Here is a 24507-nt window from a genome sequence, read left to right as displayed (position 1 = left end):
GAGTTTTGGACAGTTATTATCCACCATGTGGGTACTGGGAACAGAGCCCAGGTCCTCTGCAAGAGCAGTCAGTGCTCGTAACCATTGAGCCATCTCTCCAGCTTCTAGGAATGAACTTTTACTATTAAGACTCAAAAAATAGCTGACTGTCCCCTGAGAAGCTCATTCCCACTCTTGGTCTCTTCCTGAGTGTCTCTCTATTAACTCCTATGCTTAAACCATGTTAAACTTTCTTCCTAATAAACTCCAACTTTGGGCCAGTGAGATGGCTCAGTGGGTAAAGGTACTGGGGCTAATCCTGGCCTGAGTTCATTACCCAGCATCCAGATGGTAGAAAGAGAGAACCAACTTTCACAAGTTGTCCTCTGATCCATACAAGCACTCACACACACACACACACACACACACACACACACACAAATGAATAAAGAAAAAGTAATTAGGGTCAGACAGACAACTAGTCTCTACTCAGACATTAGGCATTTACTAGCAATGTACTAGACACAAAGAACACATACCAGATATAGACTCTACTTTCTGCAACTTACAAAGATCTATGCACAAAGATATTTGGAGCTGGAGAGACGGCTCAGTGGTTAAGAGCACTGGCTGCTCTTTCAGAGGACCCAGGTTCAATTCCCAGCCCCACATGGCAGCTAACAACTGACTGTGACTCCAGTTCCAGGGGATCCAATGCCCTTTTCTGACCTTCTTGAGCACTGCATGACACAGGTGCATTTACATATATGCAGACAATACATGCATACACATTAAATAAAAATAGTAAATAAAAAATTTTAAGAAGATATATGCACAAAGATATCCAGTGAAATAAGGTTTATAATAGTATAACATTATAATTCCTGGTGAGACATGGATTACTTAAAAACAATTATAGTTTAGGCTTACAATAGATTATCCTGCAACTGTTCAAAAATGATGGTGTTAAAATTTTTCATGATCCGTCAAAATACAATAAAAGCTCAGAAAGAAAAAATATCAGGGTGCACAGTGTACACTCAGTATGATTCCAATTCTGTGGATAAGCAAATATATTGTTAATATACATTGGAAAATTGGAACAAAATGAGCCAAACGGCGTAGAGTGTTAATCTCTGACAAACAGCATTGTTGTTTGCTTTTCTTAATAGTCTTTGGATTTTCATAATTTAGTTCTTTACAATGGCCACAAATGTGTGTCACTTTCATAATAACACATTTCTACTAGGAGCTTAATGGAGCTCGGTGTACATTCCACTGTTACACTATACTGCCCTTCAATCTCCAGTGTTTGTGTGTATCAGAAGAAATGGGTTCATTCGGAGCTTGTGCTGTGCTGGGGGACATTGTGGTTTCTGTTATGACAGTTGCTTTTTTTTTAACAATGTATATTTTTATTGAATTTTTGTGCATTTCAAATAAAACATATTAACCAGCAGGCCCCAACCTTAGCCAAAGACAATTGAGTTTTAAGAATGAGGATCAGGAGGCTAGAGAGATGGCTCGTCAGTTAAGAGCTCTGGTTCCTCATGCAGAGAGCCTGGGTTCAGTTCCCAGCATCCACATGGTAGCTAACAATCAACTGTCTCTAACTCCAGTTCCAGGAGATTCAATGCCCTCTTCTGGCTTCTGTGGGAATTGCATGTGCATGGTGCACCTACACACATGCAGGTAGAACATATATGTTTAAAAAAAAATAATGGGGAACAGATAGGAAACAGAAATTGAGTGAGTTATGTTTAATTCTTGTATTGAGTATTTAGTGACCAAAGGTTCAAATCAAAGAGTATGTGGGAAGAGGCAGGGACACCCATGGCAAATCCACCACCTCTGCCCCATTCTTCAGTACTTCTGATAGATCATTGAACTTTGTTCCTTCATACTGTGTCAGCAGTGGACCCCTGTATCTGTGTGTGCCTGTGTGTGTATTCATGTGTGTGTGTGTGTGTCTGTGTGTGTGTGCGTGTGTGGGGGGGGTTACTGGGAATCAAGTCTGTAGTCTTGCACCTTAAAGGCAAGCACTCTACCACTGAACAACACCCCAGCTCCTGAATCTGCATACCATTTGACTTTTGGTAGAAATGTGGGTATATTACTCTGTCTGTCTGTCAGAGAGTAGACCACTAGAGTTTGAAAATACAGGCTATCATATCTTATAGTGCTTCATGTCAAAGGAGAAACCCTCATTGAAGTTGTGACCTATGGAAGTTCTTATGTCTTCTGGACCATGAATCTTACATACCTCTGTGGAAGGTCTAGTCGGACCACTAATCAGTTCTAAAGTCAGTCACTCTACCAGAAAAGCAGTCATATGACATTCAGTGTCTTTATAGAGACAATAAGGTCATCATGTTAGGCAAATGCCACAATCCTGTCTGCATTTTTAGTGTTACTCTGGTCTTTCTGATCCATCCATATTGCCTCAAATTCTGTTATCCAAACAAGGCGGCTATGAGCACAGCTTTCTAGAACTGAAGATGCTCAAGTGGAGGGAGATGGTCCCAATGTGTCTAATTTAAGGGGACTATCACCCTCCAGGCTGTTGTCCACTGACCACCATTCCATGGAAAGAGGTAAAGGGGATGAGCATGCTCAGACAGAGAGAGAGAAGATCGGGGTGCAGGAGCCATGCTGGAAACAACAGTAACAGTGAGGGTGTGATATGCACAAGTCTATGGTTTCATGTGCCGTGTTTCCTAGGAGCAGTCTTTACAGTGGGGTTATCTATGTGATACACTATTAATAAGACGTTCTGAGTTATTAGAGTGGCTTCAAATGTGCTAACACAGGTGGGCTTTTGTTCTCCATCACCATCTCATTAGTTTTTATCCTGAACTCTTACAGAAGGAAGCTGAGTCAGGACTCTCTTTCTCACCAGGTTAGAGGTTGGAGTGGATGATCTAAGAACATCTTCTAGTTTTCCTATCTCTATATCTGTGCTCTTGATGCTCCCCAGGGCTCTCCTTTCTTGGTACCCAGTGTGGGAGACAAGTCCCAGTGCCCTATCCCAAATCTCATTGCAGAACTAGGAAAAGAAATGAAGTTCTTTGTACCAGTGTTGACTGGGACCAGGCAGTGTGTTGAGCCCTGTGAGGGACCATCTTCTTCTCACCTACATCCACTTTGAGAAGGGCACCGTGACAACACACTTGTATTCTGGTTGCCTATGTGAGTTGCCAAGTTCCAGTCTGGCTAGTAAATGTAATGGGGTATTCCTGTAGGTTCTCTGTCTTCCAAACAAGCCACTTAGCTTTCCCACAGCCTAGCAAATCATGTAGCAGAAAACAGATACCCAGTGCATGATCCACTGACTTATGTGTATGGCACACAAGTACCTGCTGACTGAAACATATGAATGTAAAGGTGTGGGTCACTGAGGGGACATGGAAGGGAAGATCTGCCTCATGAAAATGGTCAAGAAGGAAAAATGCCAGGAGGCTATCATTGATTGCTTGATGTGTTCATTCATCTCCACGTTTTATGAATGTCCTCCATGTCGCTGGCACTATGCTGTGGCTCTAGTTAAAGATATGTCTAGTTAAAGACATCATTGGTGTCACTGCTTAACTAAAGGAGATGGTTTGGTAAATATATTTGGAGCTGGAGAGATAGCTCAGCAATTAACAGCACTTGCTGCTGTGGAAGAAAACTCTGGTTTGGCTCCCAACACCCACATGACAGTTCACACTGCCTATAACTCCAGTTCCAGGGGAGCTGATACTTCTTCTTGCCTCTGCAGGTACTGGGCATGGACATGGTACACACACATACAACAAGCACGCAGATACTCGTGTATAGTTTAAAGGATGAAATGAATTTGTTCGTGTTACATTCCCAAAGAATTCCAGTTAACTTTGAATGCTTCTGCTTATAATGAAATAACAAGACAAAGGGCTTTGGGGATGCTTATCTAACCCTGCAAAGAGAGCAAGTCTGAGATGAAGGTGGAGAAAGAAAGATGAGGCTGGGTCTATGCACTGCAGTGGGAACCCATATCTGGAGACCAAACTGTGGTGTCTCAGTTTCCTCCAGGACTGGCTGGTGAACTAGTCTGATCTGAAAGCTCCTCTGTGTCACCTCCAGCTGACAGGCCCTGACCTGCCTCATTCAGAACCTCAATCTCAGGATTTGAAGTCAGAGAGAGAGTCCCAATGACTTATCTGCAAGGGCTGGTGGGAACAGGGCAACAGTTTGAGTTGGAGAAGTTCAGAGCCAGGGCAAGAGCTTTCAGATGAAATGGCACATCACATCTGAGGGGGTGGAAACCAAGGTCAGGCTCCAGCCAGAGTCAACCACTCTTGTTAATGAGGTGCCTTCGGCAAACACAGACGTTCAGAGGAGGGCAGAAGGTGGACTGCTGAGTTGTGAAAACCCATCCCAAGGAAGGGCATCTGTTCTTTACCAAGCACCGTGGCAAGTTGGTTCACAAATCCTGTGTTTAAGGAGCATTTGCTATAGTGGACTACAAACCAAAGTAGGGGAGATGAGCTTGTATTTCACACACTTTCTATTCCATTCTTCACAAAGCTCTATACTTCTGTATCTATTTCAGTCTTTTGGGTTACCTGATGGGTACATCAACCACCCCAACTGTAGAAATACAGCCATCAGCTCAGAGTAACTAGGTCAAGTTCCCTTGAGTTGTAAGCAGTAACTCCAAAGATCAGAATCCAAGTCTCACTGGCTACCCTGTGAGTCCTTTCCTCTTGACTTAATATCAGAATGACTGTATGACCCAATTTACCCAGGACATTTCTAATTTATATCTATTGATCAAGGAGAATTAATAATAGCATTTCTTTCCACTCTGTTATGAGTTGTGATTTAGAAAATATGTTATACGGTCTATTTGATCACCTTGCATAACTGTAATTCAATTTTTTTTGGTCGAAAGAGATGCATTTATGAAAACCACAGCTCCAATCTGGGTACAAATTGTTACTTGGCTGGAAATGTGAATCTGGTGTCCCACTATGCAAATGCAGCCATCCGGGAAATCTGTCCAGATGTACTGCAGAAACGCAGCCAGCCTGAAAGGGCTCTGACCCTTTGTGATTTAGAGTCTTGTAAGGGGACTTTGCCATCTGGTGGACTGGCTGCTCCTTGGCCAGAATTCTAGCTACATGGTTGCTAGGGTTCAGCTCTCAAACAAGAAGGCCGTCTGTGAGGTATGGGGTTTCCTGTGGGTACTACTATTTAGAAAGCACTGCTGTCAAGAGACACAAGACTTGTTAAGCTCCCCCACAGGACCGGCTAACAGAGTTACCATGTGTAGGTGGGCAGGTTATAGACTGTACAAAAGGACCCACCCACTACATGCACCTACTATGTGCAGGCAAGAGAGGAGTGCACACTCCAGCTGTCCCAACCCACAGCTCTGTGGGTACAGGGCCATCTTTCCAATTCACATAAAGTCCCGGTAGAAAATTATTTGAGCATGGCTGTGGATATAAATTGAACCCTTCCAGCCTAGCTACCTGCCCAACAGCTGACAATCATAAATCACAGAGTGTCTTAGAAAAAGCCACTTAACCCTGAATGACTAGACCCAAGATCATTACAGAGAATAGAATAGAGTTTTGAGTAAGAATAAGACCCTGGCATTTACTTTACCCCTGCTCTAGGTACACCCTATGCAAAGTGAACCTGCCTGTGGCACTGAGCATCCCACCCACACTCTGGGCAGTACTTTCTCAGTTTATAGATGAGGAGGCTCAGAGGTGAGTGAGTGTGGTGGCTCCTATCTGTGATCTCAGCACTCAGGAGGCAGAGGCAGGAGGATTGCTGAGAGTTCCAGGCCAGCCTGGGATACAGTGTAAGATCTAGTCTCAAAACACCCAAGACTAAAGTGTAAAAGGAAGACAGAAAGAGACAGAGATGTAAGGAAGAGAGGAGAGGAGTGGAAGGGTATCCCAAGACAGTAGGGAGGGCCTGAGTCTGAGAACAAAGCAGAGGCTATTAACTCTTCCAGGGAACTCTGGGAAGGTTTCCCAGAAGAGGCACTTTGGGAGGGCAGTGACGCAGAAGGCAGCTGTTATGGTTTGAATGTGAAATATCACAGTCGGGCTCATGTGTTACAGCACTTGGTTCCCAGTGGGTGGCACTGTTTCAAGAGGTTGTGGAACCTTTGGGAGGGGCACATGGCTTGCAGAGATGGGTTGCTGGAGGCAGGCCTGTGAATGTTATAGCCTGGCCACACTTACAGGCCTGCTTCTCTGTGTTCTGGTCCAGCATCCTATGAAACCTGATGCTCCATCCTTCTGCCACTACAAACAGATGCATTCCAGCTAGCATGTCTTCCCTGCCATGTAGGACTGTAGATTCTGAAACCACGAGCCAAAATTAATCTACCCTTCCTCAAATTGCTCTGTCAAGAGTTTGGTCACAGAAACAAAGTGACAGAGGTTGACCCCATATAAATCATATCATAGAACTTACCTCCCTTGACCCACACAACCTTTTGAGTCAGTTGTTAGCATCCTTCATCTAAAGCAGGACTCTGAGGCTCAACTAGACCCCACTTGCCTAAAGTCAACGAGGCTGTGACAGCCCAGAAATGACTCAGGGATCAGAGCCAGGACCTTAATCTTTTTTTTTCTTTTAAATATTTTACTAATTCCTTGAGCGTTTCAAATATGTATATAAAGCATTTTGATTGCATTCATCCCCCAGTTCTCCACCTAATTCCTCCCAGATCCACCCTCTACCTGCTGACCCCTCCCAACTTTGTATCCCCTTTTTATTTATTATTTTTATTATAGGTATATGAGTATATTGCCTGCATGTGTATAAGTGCACTTGTGTCATGCAGTGTCTTCAGAGGTCAGAGGAGGGTGCCGGATCCCCTGGAACTGAAGTTACAGATGGTTGTTAACTGCCATGTGGGTGATGGGATTCAAACCCAGCCTCTGTATCCTCTTTTTTATAAACCTCCAAGTCCAGTTAGTGCTATCCATATGCTCATGGGTGTGATGCTAGAGCATGGGTAACCTACCAGGGGCCACATTCCTAAAGAAAACTGACTCTCCTTCCCCTAGAAGCCATCAACGTTCAATAATTCAACTAGGGGCAGAAGCTATTGAGACCCTTCTCCTTCTATCTTTAAAAAAAAATATTTTAAGGGACTGGAGAGATGGATCCACAGTTAAGAGCACTGGCTGCTCTTGCAGAGGACCAGGGTTCGATTCCTAGCACCTAGCAACCTTTCTTAAGCTTTCTAAAACTCTGTTTCCAGTACCAGCAGGACAACTTTGAGGAGGTAAACTTGTCTTCCCTGAGCCTCTGTTCATCATGGGATATATGGACAGGATGATGGCAAGTGCCCATCATATTGTCTGATGAAGGGTAACTAGCCAGTTAGATTCCCTCTCTCCTTGTAGCCCACAACCACTGCTATCCTGGAATGGAAAGCAGGGGTTAAGGTGGCAGAACTGGGACTGGACAGATGGCTCAGCAGTTGAGAGAACTGGCTGCTCTTGCAGAGAACTTGGGTTTGGTTCCCAGCACTAACATGGTGGCTAACAACCATCTATAACTCCAGTTCCATGGAAATCCGAGGCCCCCTTCTGACCTCTGTGGGCACTGCACGACATGGGTGCACTTACATACATGCAGGCAATGCACTCATACACATAACATAAAAATAGTAAATAATTTTAAAGATTTCAGAAGCTGGAGGCAGACTACAATGGTCAGATCTTGCCTCTGGCAGTTGCTGTGAGACTCTGGGTGGTCACTTAAATTCTCTCTATTTTAGTTCTTTCATCTTGAAAATGAGGATGATCTTGTATCTGCATGGTAGAATTCTTGCTGACGATCAAGGAACGTGTAGAACCCTGCCTGGCCTACAGTAGACTATGAACCTCACTAATCTTCCCCTTAACTCAGAGCCTCAACAAGCAGCTCTGAGCAGTTTGGGTGGAGGACAATGCAGTCAATGTAGTATGATTGTTCCTGGGGTGATGCAGACAAACATCTCCTCAGCCCAGATAGTGCGCCAAAAACAGGCCCAAATTTAGTTTAGTGAGCCAATGAATCTATTGGGAATTTATTTACTGGCTTATTATTTACAGGCGTATGGTGAGGAACATAAATGACTCAAAGGAAACTAGATGCAACACTGACAAGCCCATCCCAGCATGAACGATAAGTCACAGAAACTGTATCCCTGGAGTTCACTGCATGACTTGCAGGCAGCTCAGCTGGTCAGCAATCTCCTTTCCTCTTACCAGCAGTTATTACTGCTTATATAACTTTGGGGAGGAGGCTTGTGAATCTTGTAAGTTTCAGGAATTTTCTGAGACTTTCTAGTTGCTTACTTCCTGAGCTTTGTGAGTTTTATGTCCTGAGTCTTTTTAAATGCTCTTTTAAAAATTTTATACATTTCAGTGTGTGTGCGTGTGTGTGTGTGTGTGTGTGTGTGTGTGTGTGTGTGTTAGCATGTGTTTGGAGGTCAGAGTACTGACCCCAGAAGTGGTTCCCTCCTTCCACTATGTGGGTCCCAGAGATTGAACTCAGGTCTTGAGGCTTGGCCACAGATACTTTCACCTGCCAGGTCATCTCTCCTTCCCACTTCTTATGTCTTAAAAGGTTTCTCCACAGGAGGAAATGTTTCCGTTAAGAAGAAATAGTTATACAGCAGTCACCTTTGGCAATTCATTGCTAGGGCAGAGCTGTGAACTCTGGGAAACCCTGTGGACCACTGCTATGGGTGCAGACCAGGGAGCTCAGAGGCCAAGCACTTCCAAAGGTTGAGAGCTTCTGGCCCTGCTCATGGGGCTGAGGCTTATTTCCTCTTCCTGTATCTGAGTCACAGAAGCCTGAGTTAGTCATAGTCTTGATTGACAGGATCCCACACACTGAACCCACAGGCTGTGACATCAACCTCAGTTAGGCAAAGAGAAAGTGGAGTGTAACAAGCCATGATTGAACACATTAGTCAAGAAACCTTCATGAAGCTGTGGGTCCCAGCACTGACTGCACATTCAAACCTCAGGGGAACTTAGAAAGGCTAAACTGAGAATCAAGCTCTGTCCAGGTTTGGAACAGAACACCTGCCACTCGGATCTGCTGAGCACCAGGGGCCTCTCGGTGACATCCCATGGAGCAGAAGCAACCCACCACGGATTCTGTACTCTTGCTTCTCAACTTGAGCTGCGTCACTCCACAGAGAGGCTTGTTAAACTCGGACTGCAGTATGTCAGCTGGAGAGTTCTGGGAATCTGCATTACAAGAAGTTCCTCAACTGAGGAGGGTGCCTGGTACTGATTCTGAGATGCATTAATTCATGTAACAAATAGAAAAGAAAAAGTGAAATGCAGGCACCACCTGCCAAGCCTTGGCAAAGACCTGCCTATTGTGTGGGGGGCTATTAAGTTTGCTTTCAGTTGCTGTGATAAAAACACTGACCAAAACCAACTTGGAAGGTGTATTAGTTGGGGTTCTCCAAAGAAACAGAACCGGTAGAATGAATATATATATAGAGAGATTTGCCTTAGCTCACAAGGTAGAGTCCGAGTAGTCCAACAATGGCTACACACTGGAGAGGCTGAGAATCCGTAGTTGCTCAGTCCACAAGGCTGGATGTCTCAGTAGTCCCAATCTGGTGCTGAAGGTCTGACAAATTCCAAAAGATCAGCTAGTCTTCAGTCTACAGCAGCAAGACGAACTCACCAGCGAGAGAGAAGGCAAGCAGCAAGGAGCCTGGCATTCTCCTCTGCCTTGGTCTTTTATATGGGCTACCATCAGAAGGTAACACCCACATTTAGGGTGTGTCTTCCAGCTTCAGATGATCCAATCAAGAAGATCTCTTTCATTTCAGTTAATCCCAGATCTAGTCAAGTTGACACCCAGGATTAGCCATCACAGAGAGGAAAGGATTTATTTGGCTTACGAGCACAGTCTACCATCAAGGGACCAAGGCAGGAACCTAGAGCACAGACCATGAAGGAACGCTGCTTACTGGCTTGCTCCCTTGGCCCATGCTCAGCCTACTTTCTTATACAATATAGGACCATCTGCCTAGGGGTGGCACTGCCCTCCCACATCACTCAACAATCAAGAAAATGTCCCACAGACATGGCCACAGGCCAGTCCAATGGACGCAATTCCCTAATTGAGGCTCCCTCAACTCAGGTGTGTCAAGTTGACAACTAAAGGCATCCGGCACAGGAGGTTGGACAGGGAGGCGGGAGCCTGTTGTGTGAGTGTCTGAGTAGACAAGAAGTATCGATCCACCCCAGACAGGGCATCACTGACAGATCAAAGTTATGAATCCATCATTCTAGCTTGGTGCACAGATGGAGCCCCAGTCCAGTTAACCTTCCACTTCCATACACCATAGCACTCCCATGCAACTAGGCCAGAATTACATACATCTGACAAAGGGAGCACAAGAGGAAGTGGCTAGAATCCTAGGTGAGAATATAATGATCCTCCCCATCCTCTCCTCCTCAGCCCCGAAGGTCGCTTCCAGGTAGTCCAGCTACTCTGATGAAGGTGGTAATGGCTGTTATACTTAGAAGACAGCGTTCCACAATAGGGCCAGACTTACACCTTGAGAAGTGTAAGAAAAATGCTGTTGTACAGTCTTCACTATTTGTCTCTGTCCAGACCCTGTCGCTTCTTATCGTTGATATTCTGAGCACCATGTGTTACAGTGAGTGTCATGTGTAGGTCGACAGCTTTTTGAAAACAAACAAGATGAGAGAACAGATGACTGATTCCTAGTTCATAATGGAGAGTCCATACAATATTCTCTATTTCTTCATTGGGTTTGGTGGTGGGTTACAGAGAACAGTCCACAAGTGATTTGAATTTAATTTCCTGTTCTGCCAACGATGGGGCAAACTGAATTGTTGGACAGGCAAATGAGAGTATCAATTTGGAAAAAATAAAAGGATTCTGAGTTGGTGCTGAAGTCTTAACATGAAAGTTTGTTATTATCATAAGAAAAGTATAAGGCTAGTGACAGCTTCTAAGGGATCAGCTTCTATGACAGTAGACAGGGTCTTTGCAAGATTGTGCCTCTGGGTATTGATGGAAGTGAAAGCATCAACTTACGAATCTTTGAAAGAAATAAAATCTTCACACATCATTTCCTCCACGCATCTACTGAGCACTCTCCCAAGCTCATTCCGCTAAGCCTCTTCTCCTCTTTGACCACGTTAATGGCCTGTGGCTTCTATAAGCTGTTGAAAGTGAAAACAACTTTTGGAAGAGCTAAAGAGAATTCTGTATTTTAAACGATCTAAGAAGTGGTTAAGTTAGTAATGGAAACTTCCTTTCTGGGCTTTTCCTTTTGCTTTCCTTTGCTTTTTATAAATGGTGCTAGGGATTGAACTCAAAGCCCCAAGCATGCTAGGCAAGCATGCTATGACTGAGCTAAATCCCCGGGCCTCGTTTTCACTTTTTGTTTCAATACAGAGCCCCATTAAATTGCCAGATTGGCCTTGAACTCACTCTGTAGTCTGGGTGGGGTCTTGAGCTGGGAATCTCCACTGCCTCCATCTCCCAAGCAGCTAGGATAACAGGCCTGTGACCTGAGGCCTGCCTTGAAAGTTCCATTATTATTTTTTTCAAACTTAGGATAACAAGTCAACTTCTATCCTCTTTGTGAAGCATCATCAAATACTTTTTTTGGTTCAGTTTAAGGTTGAGTTAAGTGACTGGAAATCTTAAACTGGAATGACCTTAGAAATCATCAAGTCTAAGTTCCCACTTTAAGTTAGTTTGTTTATTATTTATTTATTTATTTATTTATTTATTTAGTCTGTCTGTCTCTCTGTCTGTCTGTGGACATGTATCTACAGGTGTATGTGCCAGTGTACCCAGCATATGGAGACCAGAAGGTGATATTGGAGATCCACCTCTTCCACTCTCCACCTAGTCCTGTGAGGCAGGGTCTCTCTTTGAGCCCAAAGCCCATGTTTTCTTAGCTAGACTGAAAATCAGCCATCCCCATGATTCTCCCATCTCAACCCCCTTTGGATCTAGGATTACAGGTATGCACAGATGCCTGACCTGTCACATGGGTACTGGGATCTGAACTCCAGTCCTTATGATTATACAGCAAGCTCTCTTAACTGCTGAGTCGTCTGTCCAGCCACCTAAGTTCCCATTTTTAAAACAGTGAAACTGAGGCACAGAAAGTTTAATTTGCCCCCAAGCACATGACACATTTGAGAACAAGTAACGTGGCCAGAAGGGAGTCCTTTTCTCTTTCTCTCTGGCCTCCTCCATATGCCCACCACTGTTCTTTAATGCATGTCTCTCGTTTTCTGTATATCCAAAAGCATAGTACACTGTGGGGTCTTAGCCTAGTGACTGGGTTGGAATTGGTGCTCTTACCCTTGTGTTTCATGTGTGTCACTGGGCTATAAATAGTGCACTGACTCTGCTAATATCTATCTGTCGCCCCTATTAAAATGCAAGATCTAAGATGAGTAAGACCACACATAATTTATTCACCATTGTATTTCCTGAATCTAGCACAGCGTGACCCACAGTCAGACACTACAGGCATCTCCACAGTGATGAAATGAATGACGCAGTGAAGTAACTGAGAGTCTGGAATATAAAAGATGATGGGGAACATTCGACAGGGAAGAGGAGTCCAGGCAGTAGTGACTGTATGGCCAAAGGTTCTGTGGTGAGAAACAAGGTGGGCCTTTGGAAGAACTAGATAGCCTCTCCTTAGGCTTAAAGCCAGAGTCCCCTGTAAACTGTCCATTCTCTGCCTCTTGCTTAGTTCAGTGTCCGATGCTGATACTAAGTCTCAGTGTGCTGATAAGATCATCTCTTCAGTGCCCATCACTTGTCCACAATTCAGCCAGATTTCTTCCCATCTCCAAAACTATAGCTGTGAACTGTTGCTTATTCAGAACTCATTGTGAACCAGGAAAGTCTGCTAAGTCTTTACAGACATGCAGACGCTCTGCTGACCTCTTGTCTACTGTGCCTGGCTTTCCTGCAGTAAGATCTTGCTTTGCACTGCCTGTGGATTATTCCGATGAGGGTGTGAAACATTTCCCCAAAATGATTGCTCCTAACTTTCCTACCATCTGTGCTCTAAGGTAACTCCAGCAGCCTTGGGCTATGGATTGGACTACTGGAAATTCAACTAGAAACCTGTATATTCCACTACCCTGAGATGCAGTTCTCCAGAGCAGACCAGTGAAGCCTTTGAGATTGAGGTCAAGGCCTTCAGTATCTCTAAGACTAAATCAGATGTCCAACCTGTGGCCCCTGAGTTATGGGCATCTGAGAATAGTTCTGAATGCAGCCCAGCACATTTGTAGATGAAGTCATGTCACAATTCCAAAAGGTTGAACTGCTACAAGGCTAGCTCCCAGTTCCGCAGCCTGCACGCTCAGCTGGATAAATGGGGAGACTAATTGAATAATAACCTTGCAGCTGGGGATACCTGGCCTTATCATCCACAAGCCATATAACTTAGACAAGTTCCTTCCCTGCTCCGAAAACCCATTTTTAGGTTTAAATAGAAAACAAACAAACCAAAAATTACTTTAAAGGTGTTTTAAGGATTTAAAGCCTTTTAGTGCCTGGCTCATGGAGGGGCAGAAGGAGCCATAGCTGCTGTTACTGCTGTATCGTCTGCTACAGGGACAAGCAGCAGAGATGGGAGCAGGATGCTCCTGCTCCAAAGAGGGAAGGAAAGCCAGTTAAAACAGGTGCATGCATATCTCCATTTACTGCCGCTGCCAGGAGCATGGACTGTCATTCACTTTATGTCCTGAGTCTGAAGGTAAATTGCAAACCCTTTTTATTGAAAACTCATTCCATCTCCCACAAATGTTTATCAAGTCCCTGTGATTTGCTGGGCACATGCTGGAGGAGGGAGAATCCCGGAGCTGCTGATCTTGCACTACCTGGGGAGACAGTGAAGGGGAGGACTGATTTCCTATAACTGTGAGGGAGAGGCTTAAATACAGAATGCTGATCAGTATTTAAGAAATCACTGGGGTCTTATAAGGGCCCTTCATCTCCTCAGTGAATTGATAAGAAGCTAAAAGTCTACAAATAGAGTGGAACTTGTGCCTTCCAACCACCGTTACTTTTGTATGATTATACTATGTATACATACTATATGGATGTTATTAATAAACCTAATTGTCTATTACTAATTAAATGTTCTTTTAAATTTTTTTAATAAGATTGGGGCTGGAGAGATAGCTCAGTGGTTAAGAATACTGACTGTTCTTGCAGAAGACCTGGTTCGAATCCCAGCACCCACATGGCAGCTAACAACTGTCTGTAACTCAAGTTCCAGGGGATCCGGCAGCCTCTTCTGACCTCCACAGACATTGGACAACATGGGTGCACTTACCTACCTGCAGACAATACATGCATATGCATAAAATAAAAATAATAATAAATATTTTTTAAAATTTTAAGATTTATTTTCTTTTTAATTATGGGTATGTACAGGTGTGTGCACACATGTGTGCAGGGACTGAGGAAACTAGAAGAGGCAGTCAGAGCTCTGGCAGCCATAGTTACAGGAGGCTGAGTCCATGGGTGCTGGGAACTGAACTCAGTTCCTCTGTAAGAGCAGTACATGTTGTTAACTGCTGAGCCATCTCTCTAGACTTTAAATGTTTTACATATATATGTATGTATATATATCTATATTTATACTTAAATATAATATGCATATGTTTATCTAAATAACACTAACTACATATATAGACATAATAGCAATATATAATTATACATAATTCTAACTATAATCACATATAACACATGCTATATTCATAGATTATTTCTTATACATAATACACTTATGTTACAAGATATGATTTAAGAGTCATTCCTGCGTGTTGATTTTGGCCAACAACAGATCACATGTACAAGCATGGTACCATAATATTATAATATAAACAGAAAAAATCCCTGTCACTCAATGACATAATAGCACAGCACAATCCTCACATATGTGGTGACTTACTGCACTGCCAGTCATATAAGAGTTAGGACATACCATTTTGTGCAGCACAGGACACTTGATAAGAAGTGACTGTGTGTGTGTGTTTACTACAGTATCTCTAAGGTGAAAAATGTTGGCTGTAAAACAGTATGTCATGTGAGTCAGTCAGCAGCCTCATATGATTCCCACTGACATACCTCTTGATTGCATAGAGAAGCCATGTTGAGGGAGTGGCTTTTGCCACCCAGGCAGTTCACACTGTACTGTTTGCATAACAACTCAATGCCCAAGAGTAGAATTTGGGGAGGGTCTTTTAAACAGGATCTCCCTGTCACCCCAGCTCACCTGGAACTCGCTATGTGAACCAGGCTAGCCTCAATCTCACATAGATCCACCTGCCTCTGCCTTCTGAGTGCTGGAATTAAAGGCATGCGCCACCACACCTGGCTCAACAATGGAATTGCTTGGTGACAAGTTTCTCAGAATATATCCCTATCATCAAGGGGGTGTATAGGTAACCAGATTACACATAACATATTTCTGCAGCCATGTGTCTCTTCCTCTCTAAATGGAAACATAAAGCTCTGCTTCAATTAGACGCAGCATGCATTAATTCAAATCCATGCTTTAGTAAAGAAAGGAGAACTTGTGATCAATCACTGTTGATGGGAATGTAAATTAGCATAGCTATTATGGAAAATACTACAGATGCGCCTCAAAAACACTAGAAATAGAATTGCCTTTTGATCCAACAGTTCTACCCACAGAATTGAAATCTATGTTGAAGCGGCACGGGCAGTCCCATGATCACTGCAGCATGATCCTCAAGTTAAGCTATGGAACCAAACTAGGTGTCCATCAACAGATAAATAGATAAAAAGAGTGGGTTGTATACACTGTTAGAACAGGGGCCTGTACCTTCAGACTAGATTCCACAACCTGAATCAGGAGACCCCTCCCTGCAGCTCTCCCTGGGACTGAGAGTTAAGAAGCGGTCTGTGTGGTGACCTGTCAGCTCAGTGTATGGTACTTGGCTCCTCCATGGTCCTTGTCACGTGCACTTTGCTGAACTAAATCTCGTGATGTGGAACTTCCCACCAGCTCTGAAAGATTGTAGAGAGTCAGACCTTTCCTTTGTTCTGGGGGTTGTCCTAAGACTCCTCAGGAGGGACTTGCCCAGGGGTTTCCTCTAAAGGATGCTCTCTGAAGAGGCTCCTCTGGCCTCGCTGTCGTCACCTCACAGTAACTTTCTCTCCCCCATATTTCTTTCTCAATCTCACTTTAATGGAGCTCCTCTCCAGGCTTTAAAGAGAAACTTCTCCTTCCCTTTAAGACTCCGAAAAGTTTAGATTTTCATATACTGTATTGTTTCTAATGTTCTCCCTCCCAACTTGAGGCCCAGTCATGGCCTCGAAAGCCCTTTTTCCTCACAAAATCCACTCTTCTGAAAGTAATTATGTGCTGATCTTCTTGTTATATTTAACATGTACAACTCAATCATATTTGATCAGAAAAAAAAGAATTAAATTCTGCCATTTAAAGCAACATGGATGGAACAGTTAAGTAACTAAATGAAGTAAGTCAGGCATAGGAAAACAAATACTGCAAGACTGTGCTTATATGTAAAAGCTAATAAGTTGGTCCCAGAGATGGAGAAAGTAGAATAGTGGTTTCTGGAGCCTGGAAAGGTAGTGGGGAGGGAAGGCTCAAGACAGAGGCTAGCTGTCAGTCTATGGCCAAACCACCCTGGATATCCCTAATCTTATCTGATATCAGAAGCTAAACAGGGTTGAGATTGGTCAGTATTTGGGTGGGAAAAAGAATAATCACTAGATATAAGGGCACAGTTGGATAGGAGTGATAACTTCTGTCATTCTATAACTGTGATCAAAAAACAGTATTTCAAAGCAGCTAGCAGAGAGGAAACTGAATATTCCCAATATTCAAACCATGAAATAGGTCTGAAATGACTCACGTGCCAGCTAGACTTAGTTCACCATTACACCCTGTGGACACATTGAGATGCTACACTGCAGTCCACAAATGTGTGCTTTACCACGTGTCCATTAAAAACTAATGTAATTTTTAAAACTCCCTTAGATTCCTTCTGTACAGCCCTAAAGGATGCAGATGTCTGTGTGACAGCAGAAAGGCTGTCCACAACACTGCATCCCTCCACTCTCGCATATCCATTAAACAAGCGTTTCCAAGTACTTACTGTGTGTCTAGCCCTATGCTGGATCCTGGGGAATGGAGCCAGTTGTGCCTGGAGCTCGCAGATAGGGTGCTACAGAAATTACAAGTGACCACCATGCACAGAAGCACAAAAGAAGCTTGGGGTGCTTGGAGTCATGAAAAAGATTACTGGAGAGGAGGAGCAGCTCTGATGTAAAGTGGGAAGAGGAAGGAAACGCCTATTAGGCAGTGGGGGAACATGGCAGGAGACCATCAGTGATGCCAAAATAGCAAGACAGAGTCAAAAGCCGATAGAAGAGTTGGCACTCCTGCAGGAGGAACAAAAAAAATGGGGCCGTGGTCCGTAATGGGAGACATTTACTGAGGGCTCCTTGTCCTGAGTTTGTTGGTGCATTGTATAGGGCCCTTACTGTGATCCTACGACGTTCATTGAATCACTATCCACACGCTGGACACCGTGCACACAGATGCTAGTGTGACACTCAGCTGCAGCCCTGGGGGAGAAGCAGCTCTGGCTCTTACCTCATTGGCCATGGACCAGTCCCCTCCTCTGTCAGCCTTGCTTCTTCATCAGTAAAATAAGGGTAAAGGTTTGTTCAGAGAATATTGTGGGACAAAGGTTGCCAGGCTCGGGCAATGGCTGGTCAGTAGTGGCTCAAATCACAGGCTACTAGGGAGGAGGTATTAGAAGGGTGGAGGGGGTGTGAATGCCGAAGACTGGGTCCAATCCCAGAAATCTGTCATTGTGTGATAGCACTAAAGGGTACAGGCTTTACTCTGAAAGTCATGAGGGACATAGGGAAGTGCGTGCGTGTGTGTGTGTGTGTGTGTGTGTGTGTCTATGTCTGTGTCTGTGTTCCTGTGGTTATGTACACATACAAGTGTGCATGCTCATGTGTGTGAGTATGGAGGTCAATGGTGGGACTCAGGTGTTTTCTTCTGTCACTCTCCATCTTTGTTTTTGAGACAAAGTCTCTCACTGAACCTGGAGCTCATCAGTTTGCCTAGGCTGGCTGGCCAGTCACCTCCAGGCATTTGCCTGTGTACCCTCCCACCCCCCACTACACCAAGCTTTTTATATGTCTGCTGGGGATCTGAACTGAGGTCTTCATAATTGCACAGTAAACACTTCACCAACTAAGCCATCTCCCCAGTCCTGTTTGGAGGAAGTTTTGAAACAAATGATAAAATATTGTGTTTGAGAAAAGTCACTCTGACCACAGGAGGATGTGAGGAAGCAGCAGGTCTGACAGAAGAGGACCGTGTCATAATCCAGGGGAGGGAATGTGAAAACACAGGTGTATAAGGGACAGTCACAAGAGATGCTGATGACAGAGAACAACACACTGCCTAACTGGGAAAAGGGAGGAGAAGAGTGAGGGACGGTGCCCGGTGGTACCCGTTACTTTTCTGTTGCTGTGATAACCCATCATGACCAAGGGAACTTAGAGGAAGAAGAGTTTGAGTTTACAATTCCAGGTTCCAGAGGGATTAGACATTGCAAGGTGGCCAGAGCAGAAAGAGGAACACTCCCATCCTCAAACAGGCACAGGAAGCAGAGAGCTATGGGAAATTTGGCAAGGCTTAAGAACTCCCAAAGCCTGCCCTCCTGTGACATGCTTTCTCCAGCATGGCCACACCTCCCAAACAGCACCACCAACTGGGGACAAAATGCCCAAATACTTTGAGCCTCTGGGGAACATTCTCATACAAACCTCCACACTGACTTTAGTGGCTGAATGGCTCAGCACAATCTAGAGATGCAGCAACGTAGAAAACAGTGCCGTGGGTTGGATTGCAACCCCCACCCCCAAGTTCCTACCTCACCCTCAGTACCATACAACGTGATTTTATTTGGAGACAAGGTCTGTGTTAGCCACCATCCCATGATTATAACAAATACCTATGATAAGTCAGCTTATAAAGATAAAAGATTTCTTTTGGCTCCTGATTTTTGAGGTTCCAATCCATGATTGTTGACTTTTACATTAGACCTTTGTGGAGGCAGAACTTCATGGTGGGAGTTTCAGTAGAACAAAACTGCTTACCTCATGTCAGAGAGAGAGAGAGAGAGAGAGAGAGAGAGAGAGAGAGAGAGAGAGAACAAGTCCAGGGAGCCAATATCCCTTTCAAGGGCACTCCTCCTTCAGTGATCTGAAAACTGAGCTCCCCCCTTAGGGTTCTCCTGCCTCTCAGCACCACTGCAGACTAGGAAATAAACCTTAATCATGTAGGCTTGAGGGTGGGGGATGTTTACAGTCCAAGCTATAGCAGGACTTTACAGAGGTGGCAGCCAAAGTAAAGTGAGGCCTTTGGAATGGGCTGTAATCCAATATGGCGGGTGTGCTCATAAGAGGGGAAATTTGGGCACAGGAAATTGGCACAGGGGATAGAGGAACACGAAGAGATGGAGGAAGCCAATGGTCATCTTCAAGCCAAGGAGAGAGGCCAGGAACAGATACTTCACTCACGACCTGCAGGGGAAATCAGCACCTTGATTTTGGACTTCAAGTTCCAGACTGTGAGATAAAAAGTTTGTATTATGAAGCTACCCAGTGTGGCACTTCTTAGAGCATTCCTAGCAAACATTTAAAGAGCAGTCCGTTCGGAGGTGGTCATGAATTATGATTTGGATGAGTTGAATTTGATATGTTGTTTTGGGGGGACAGACAAGGGAGAGAGAAATGTCACAGCACTGCACTACACGATGTGAATTTAGGAAGCAATTGAAAGAATAAATGTCACATTTGCCTAAAGGCAAAACAAAGGACTATATGGATATTACAATTAATTCTAACCCCCTCTCCCAGTTCTAACAAGATCTGCTCAAGTCTTGTGAATTTAGAGCAGCAACCACAGCTTATTTGAGGCCAGTGACTTTGAAGGAGTTATAGCATAGGCTGACGATAGATATTTACTTTCTGTGGCTGTGATAAAACACCATGACCAAAAGTAACATGGGGAAGAAAGGGTTTATTTCATCTTACACTTCCACATCACAGTCCATCTTTGAGGGAAGTTGTGCAGGAACTCAAGAAAAGAAACCGGAGGTAGGAACTGAAGCAGAGACCATGGAGGAACTGTTAATGGCTCGGCTACTTTTCTTATGCAGCCCTGGCCCACCTGCCCAGGGATGGCACCATCCCACAGTGGGCTGGGCCCCCACACACCAATTAGCAATTAAGGAAATGCCTCACAGACATGGCCACAGGCCAGTCTTGTGGAGGTAATTCTTCAATTGAACTTCCCAAGTATGTCAAGTTGAAACAGAAGCTAAGCAGCACACACTGGTTTAGAAGGATAGAGCCCCCTTTGTCCCATGAAATCTGTGATAAAATGCTAAATGGATATCAAAGCTACTTCACACAGAGGACTCTGCTGTATGTACAGTCTTAGGCTTTATACCCATGTTCTGAAATGTCGGCCTCCTAATGACATGTCTATTTTAGGCAGCAACTTCTAATTGCTTAGCTTAAAATGTCAAAATAAATTGACAGAATGGAATAATACAAAATGGCAATAATTAGAGTCAGAAAGCCTTAGTTTGAATCCCAGAGACCTCCGAAAAACTTCAGTGACTTTGACCTTTCTGGACACCCTTTCCCTCATCTACAAAACAATGCTAGTGAGCTGGCACCAGGTGATCTTCAACCCTGACATTCTAAGAGACTCTCCATGTTGCCTTTAATTGCTCCTGGTGATGAGATAACATTTCCATAAACTGATCTGCCAACTTGAATTATCTACCAACAAGAAGACATGAAAATAAGATGATAGGCAGGAATGAGTACCACAGATGAGTCTGGTAAAATTATTTTCCTTCCTAAAACAGCAAATGGAATGCTGGAAAGAGATGGCAGTTTTTAATACATCTTAATTACCAACAAATTGGGTTTTACTGGAAGGTTCCGGTATGCACAGAGTCGCAACATTTTGTCCAGTGTCTTAATTATTGACTATATTGGTAGAGAAGATGGACAATCACCCACCCCTTAACTGCATTTACAATCCGCCCCCAACCACTTGCTATTTAAACACATGCTGACCTTTTCTTTATTTCCCTGGGCATCTTTAACCCTGGATATAATAAGCCCCTGACGACAAGAGATAATCAAGATTAATTGTGTATCTATTTAGAGTAGGTCCCAGGTCCTCGATTTGCATTGGATAATGCCTCATTTACCCTTCCCTGTAGCAGATGCTGTCAGTCATATCTAGGCCACACACAGCATGCTGAAGGTCACTAGCTGTGGGCTTCCATCTGACCATGGAGCACCCTTGGCTCATGAGGACAAGCCAGATGTATCAAGTGTTATTGCTTCAGAAGTACTCTTCCATCAGTACCAGATGGAAATTAATTAGGTGGATGATGCTTCAGCCTTCTCCACCCTTTGGTTGGCATAACTCTGAGGTATGTTTTGCTCTTGGTCATGGACATCATGGTCAGAGAGACTGAGGTCTGGATGCCCCTGGTAGATAGGCATTTGATAACATGTCCTTGGTCAGATGCCTTTTTTTGGATTCTGATAAGTGTTGTAGTTATGGAACTGAACTATTGGGTTAAATCACCTGGCTTTCTTTCAGGTTTTTTATGTTTTGGAGAGGAGAGTGCATGTGTGTGCATGCCTGTGTTCATGCAGAAGCACATGTGTGCTCACAAGTGTGAAGGCCAGGAGACAATCTTGAATGTCCTTCTGTAGGCGTTATCCATCTTTCTTTTGAGACAGGCTTTCTCATTGGCCTGGACCATGTCCAGTGGACTTGCCAGCTGGCCAGCAAGCCCCAGGAATCCTGTTGTCTCTATTTCCCCAGCACTGGGATTATGAGCATGCTCCAACATGCCTGGCTTTTTCCTTCCTTTCCTTTTCTCGCCCTTCTTTTTCTTTTCTGATGTAAGTTCTGGGGGTTAAATCCAGGCCTCTGGCTTTGCAAGGCATACACTTTACTGACCGAGCCATCTCCCTGACACTTCCATTGGGTCTTAATACCTTGTTATCATCTGAGATCACCTTCCAAATGAAGTACTTATGTTCAAATGCTTGCTCTGGATCTGCTTCTGAGGAAGCCAAACTAAGATATCCTCCAAGATTCCTGTGGTGTATGCAACATTGTGGCCTACATTGCTCAGAGTGGTTAAATAAATGCCAAGTTTGGTATTGGGGCTTGCTGGCTCCTGCTGGTCTCACCCAACACAAGTGGTTCTTAGTCAAGTAAGATTTTATCCTCCAGGGGATATGCTGTAATGCCTGGACATATCTTTGGTTGTCACAGTTGAACTGTAGATGTTCCTGACATCTAGGAGGTAGAGGCCAGGGATGGTGATGAATACTCTATGATACTCAGCTCAGCCCCCATTCAGAAAATATGAATTCAAACTTAAATTCATGCCAAAGTTGTGAAATTCTGCTCTATACCCAGCAAGACTGGCTATCAGATAATTAAGACATATTGAGCATCTATTAAGTGTCATGCTTTGTGCTGTATTATTAACCCATGTTATACAACATCCCACTCGAGATGGTGGTTCTCATGTGTGACTTGCTTATTCTGTGTCATTTCCAGGGCCAAGCTGTGGCTCAGCTATGTTCTACAGTCCCCAATGTGACTGTCTTCGGAACCGCGTCTACTTTCAAGCATGAGGCCATCAAAGATTCTGTGACCCACCTCTTTGACAGAAATGCAGACTATGTTCAGGAAGTGAAAAGGTAAGGAGGCTCTGAGGAGCACCACGCTGTCTGCTGCTCTTCTCTTAAAGACCAGTAGCATTCATTTAAAACATGGCTATGGATGATGATGAGAGTAAGCCTGTATGGGAGTGGGTATTACGAGCTCTGTGCTGCGTACTTCACATGTGTCAGTCCATCAAGGGCTTTCAACCGCCCTGTTATTAGACCCATTGAAGAGATCAGTTGTAAAACTTGCAGAATTAATGTGTTAACATTATGCTACCTGCTACCAGGCTGCCTCAACACATAGACATCTATTTCTCATTTATGTAACAGCTCCAGGTGAATGATTATTGGTAAGGGCATTCTGGTAGGCTCTTTTCATATTTTGGTTCTGTCATTGGTCTGGGTCTTAGAGTCCTTTGCTTCTGGATGGAAGAAAAGAGCAACCACAGGGAGATTTCTAAGTAGTCAATCCTGGATGAATGTATACACTCTTCCCATATTTGAGGTAATGTCCAGGTCCTAGGCCATACTTCCCTGAAAGCAAACTGAAGAACAGCATCCAAGCAGGCAGATCTGGCCCACATGGATGGTGAATGGTGGAGCCTCAGTTCATACCAAGCACTCTGGCTTGGGGCCCATGCTCTCACTGCACAGAGTGTACCTTTCTGGAGAGTGAAGCCTGAGCTGCATTTACCTGTAGGAAGAGGGAGCTTGGAGGAGGATATTCTAGAGATAGAGGCAGGTATATGCATGTTAAGCAGTGGGAGAAATTCAAAGCCTGGGAAAACAGCAAGAAAGCTTAACAGGGTGCAAGTCCAGGGATGTCTGACTATCTGACTCTATGGTCTAATTACAATATTGACAAAAAGGCACCTGTGGTAGCAAGGGATGGAGGGAAGTGAGGTGGCTCCGAGCAGGGAGACAGGTATCAGAATCACATTGAGACTTCATATACCGGGCATTGGAAAGATGGTTCAGCAGTTAAGAGCACTGGCTGCTCTTGTAGAGGACCGGGATTCTATTCCCAGCACCCACATGATGGCTAACGACCGTCCGTAAGTCCAGTTCCAGGAGATCTGACACCTTCTGACCTTCGTGGGCGTTGCACAACATAGGTGCACTTACATGCATGCAGACAATACACTCATACACATAAAATAAAAACAATAATTTTTTTATTAAAAAAAAAGACTTCATACACCAACTTGGGAACTGTGGACTCCAACCTGTGTGAGAGACTAACATGGTGATATGATCAGCTTTGGGATCTCCGTGGCCAATCACTGTTGTGTGCAGGGTAATTCAGAAGCAGGCAGGCAGTCTTCAGCTGTTGCGGTCATCCAGGGTAATGTTGCTTATACCTGCTCCACATTCCACCTGTGATCCAGAAACTATCTGTCATGGCTGTGTATGGACACCAGCTGCCACAGCTGTAACATTCGTGTGCTTTGCCCCCAGGGATTCGGGCTTGCTCTTGGGGTCTGCTCAACTCAGGGCTACTGAAGGATTCAGTGGTGGCTGGGAGCTATTGCTTTGCTGTTTTCACTTTCTATCACTAAATTATAAAGCCCAAATGTATTAAGTGGCCCAGCCAGCATCATAGTGAAGGAACATGTTCTCCAAATCACAAATTAAGATGGAAAGGGACAGAGCAGAGGATCTTTAAGTAGATGGATTTAGAGCAGATCTCCT

General features: G+C 44.2%; 1 protein-coding gene across 1 annotated transcript in view; it reads left to right on the top strand.

Annotated features, from left to right (window-relative positions):
- Positions 1-24507, top strand: part of Vat1l (vesicle amine transport 1 like) — a 190375-nt gene that overhangs the window by 57540 nt on the left and 108328 nt on the right. The window contains exon 4 of the mRNA XM_008826909.2: positions 22706-22848. Coding sequence (XP_008825131.1) covers positions 22706-22848 — 143 coding nt within the window. The remainder of the gene's footprint in view (positions 1-22705; positions 22849-24507) is intronic.

This window comes from Nannospalax galili, unplaced genomic scaffold (genome assembly GCF_000622305.1).
Source record: "Nannospalax galili isolate Female #2095 unplaced genomic scaffold, S.galili_v1.0 scaffold770, whole genome shotgun sequence".
Lineage (NCBI taxonomy): Eukaryota > Metazoa > Chordata > Mammalia > Rodentia > Spalacidae > Nannospalax > Nannospalax galili.
Note: the sequence above shows the minus strand (reverse complement) of the source record. Positions and strands in the feature narration are given on the sequence as shown.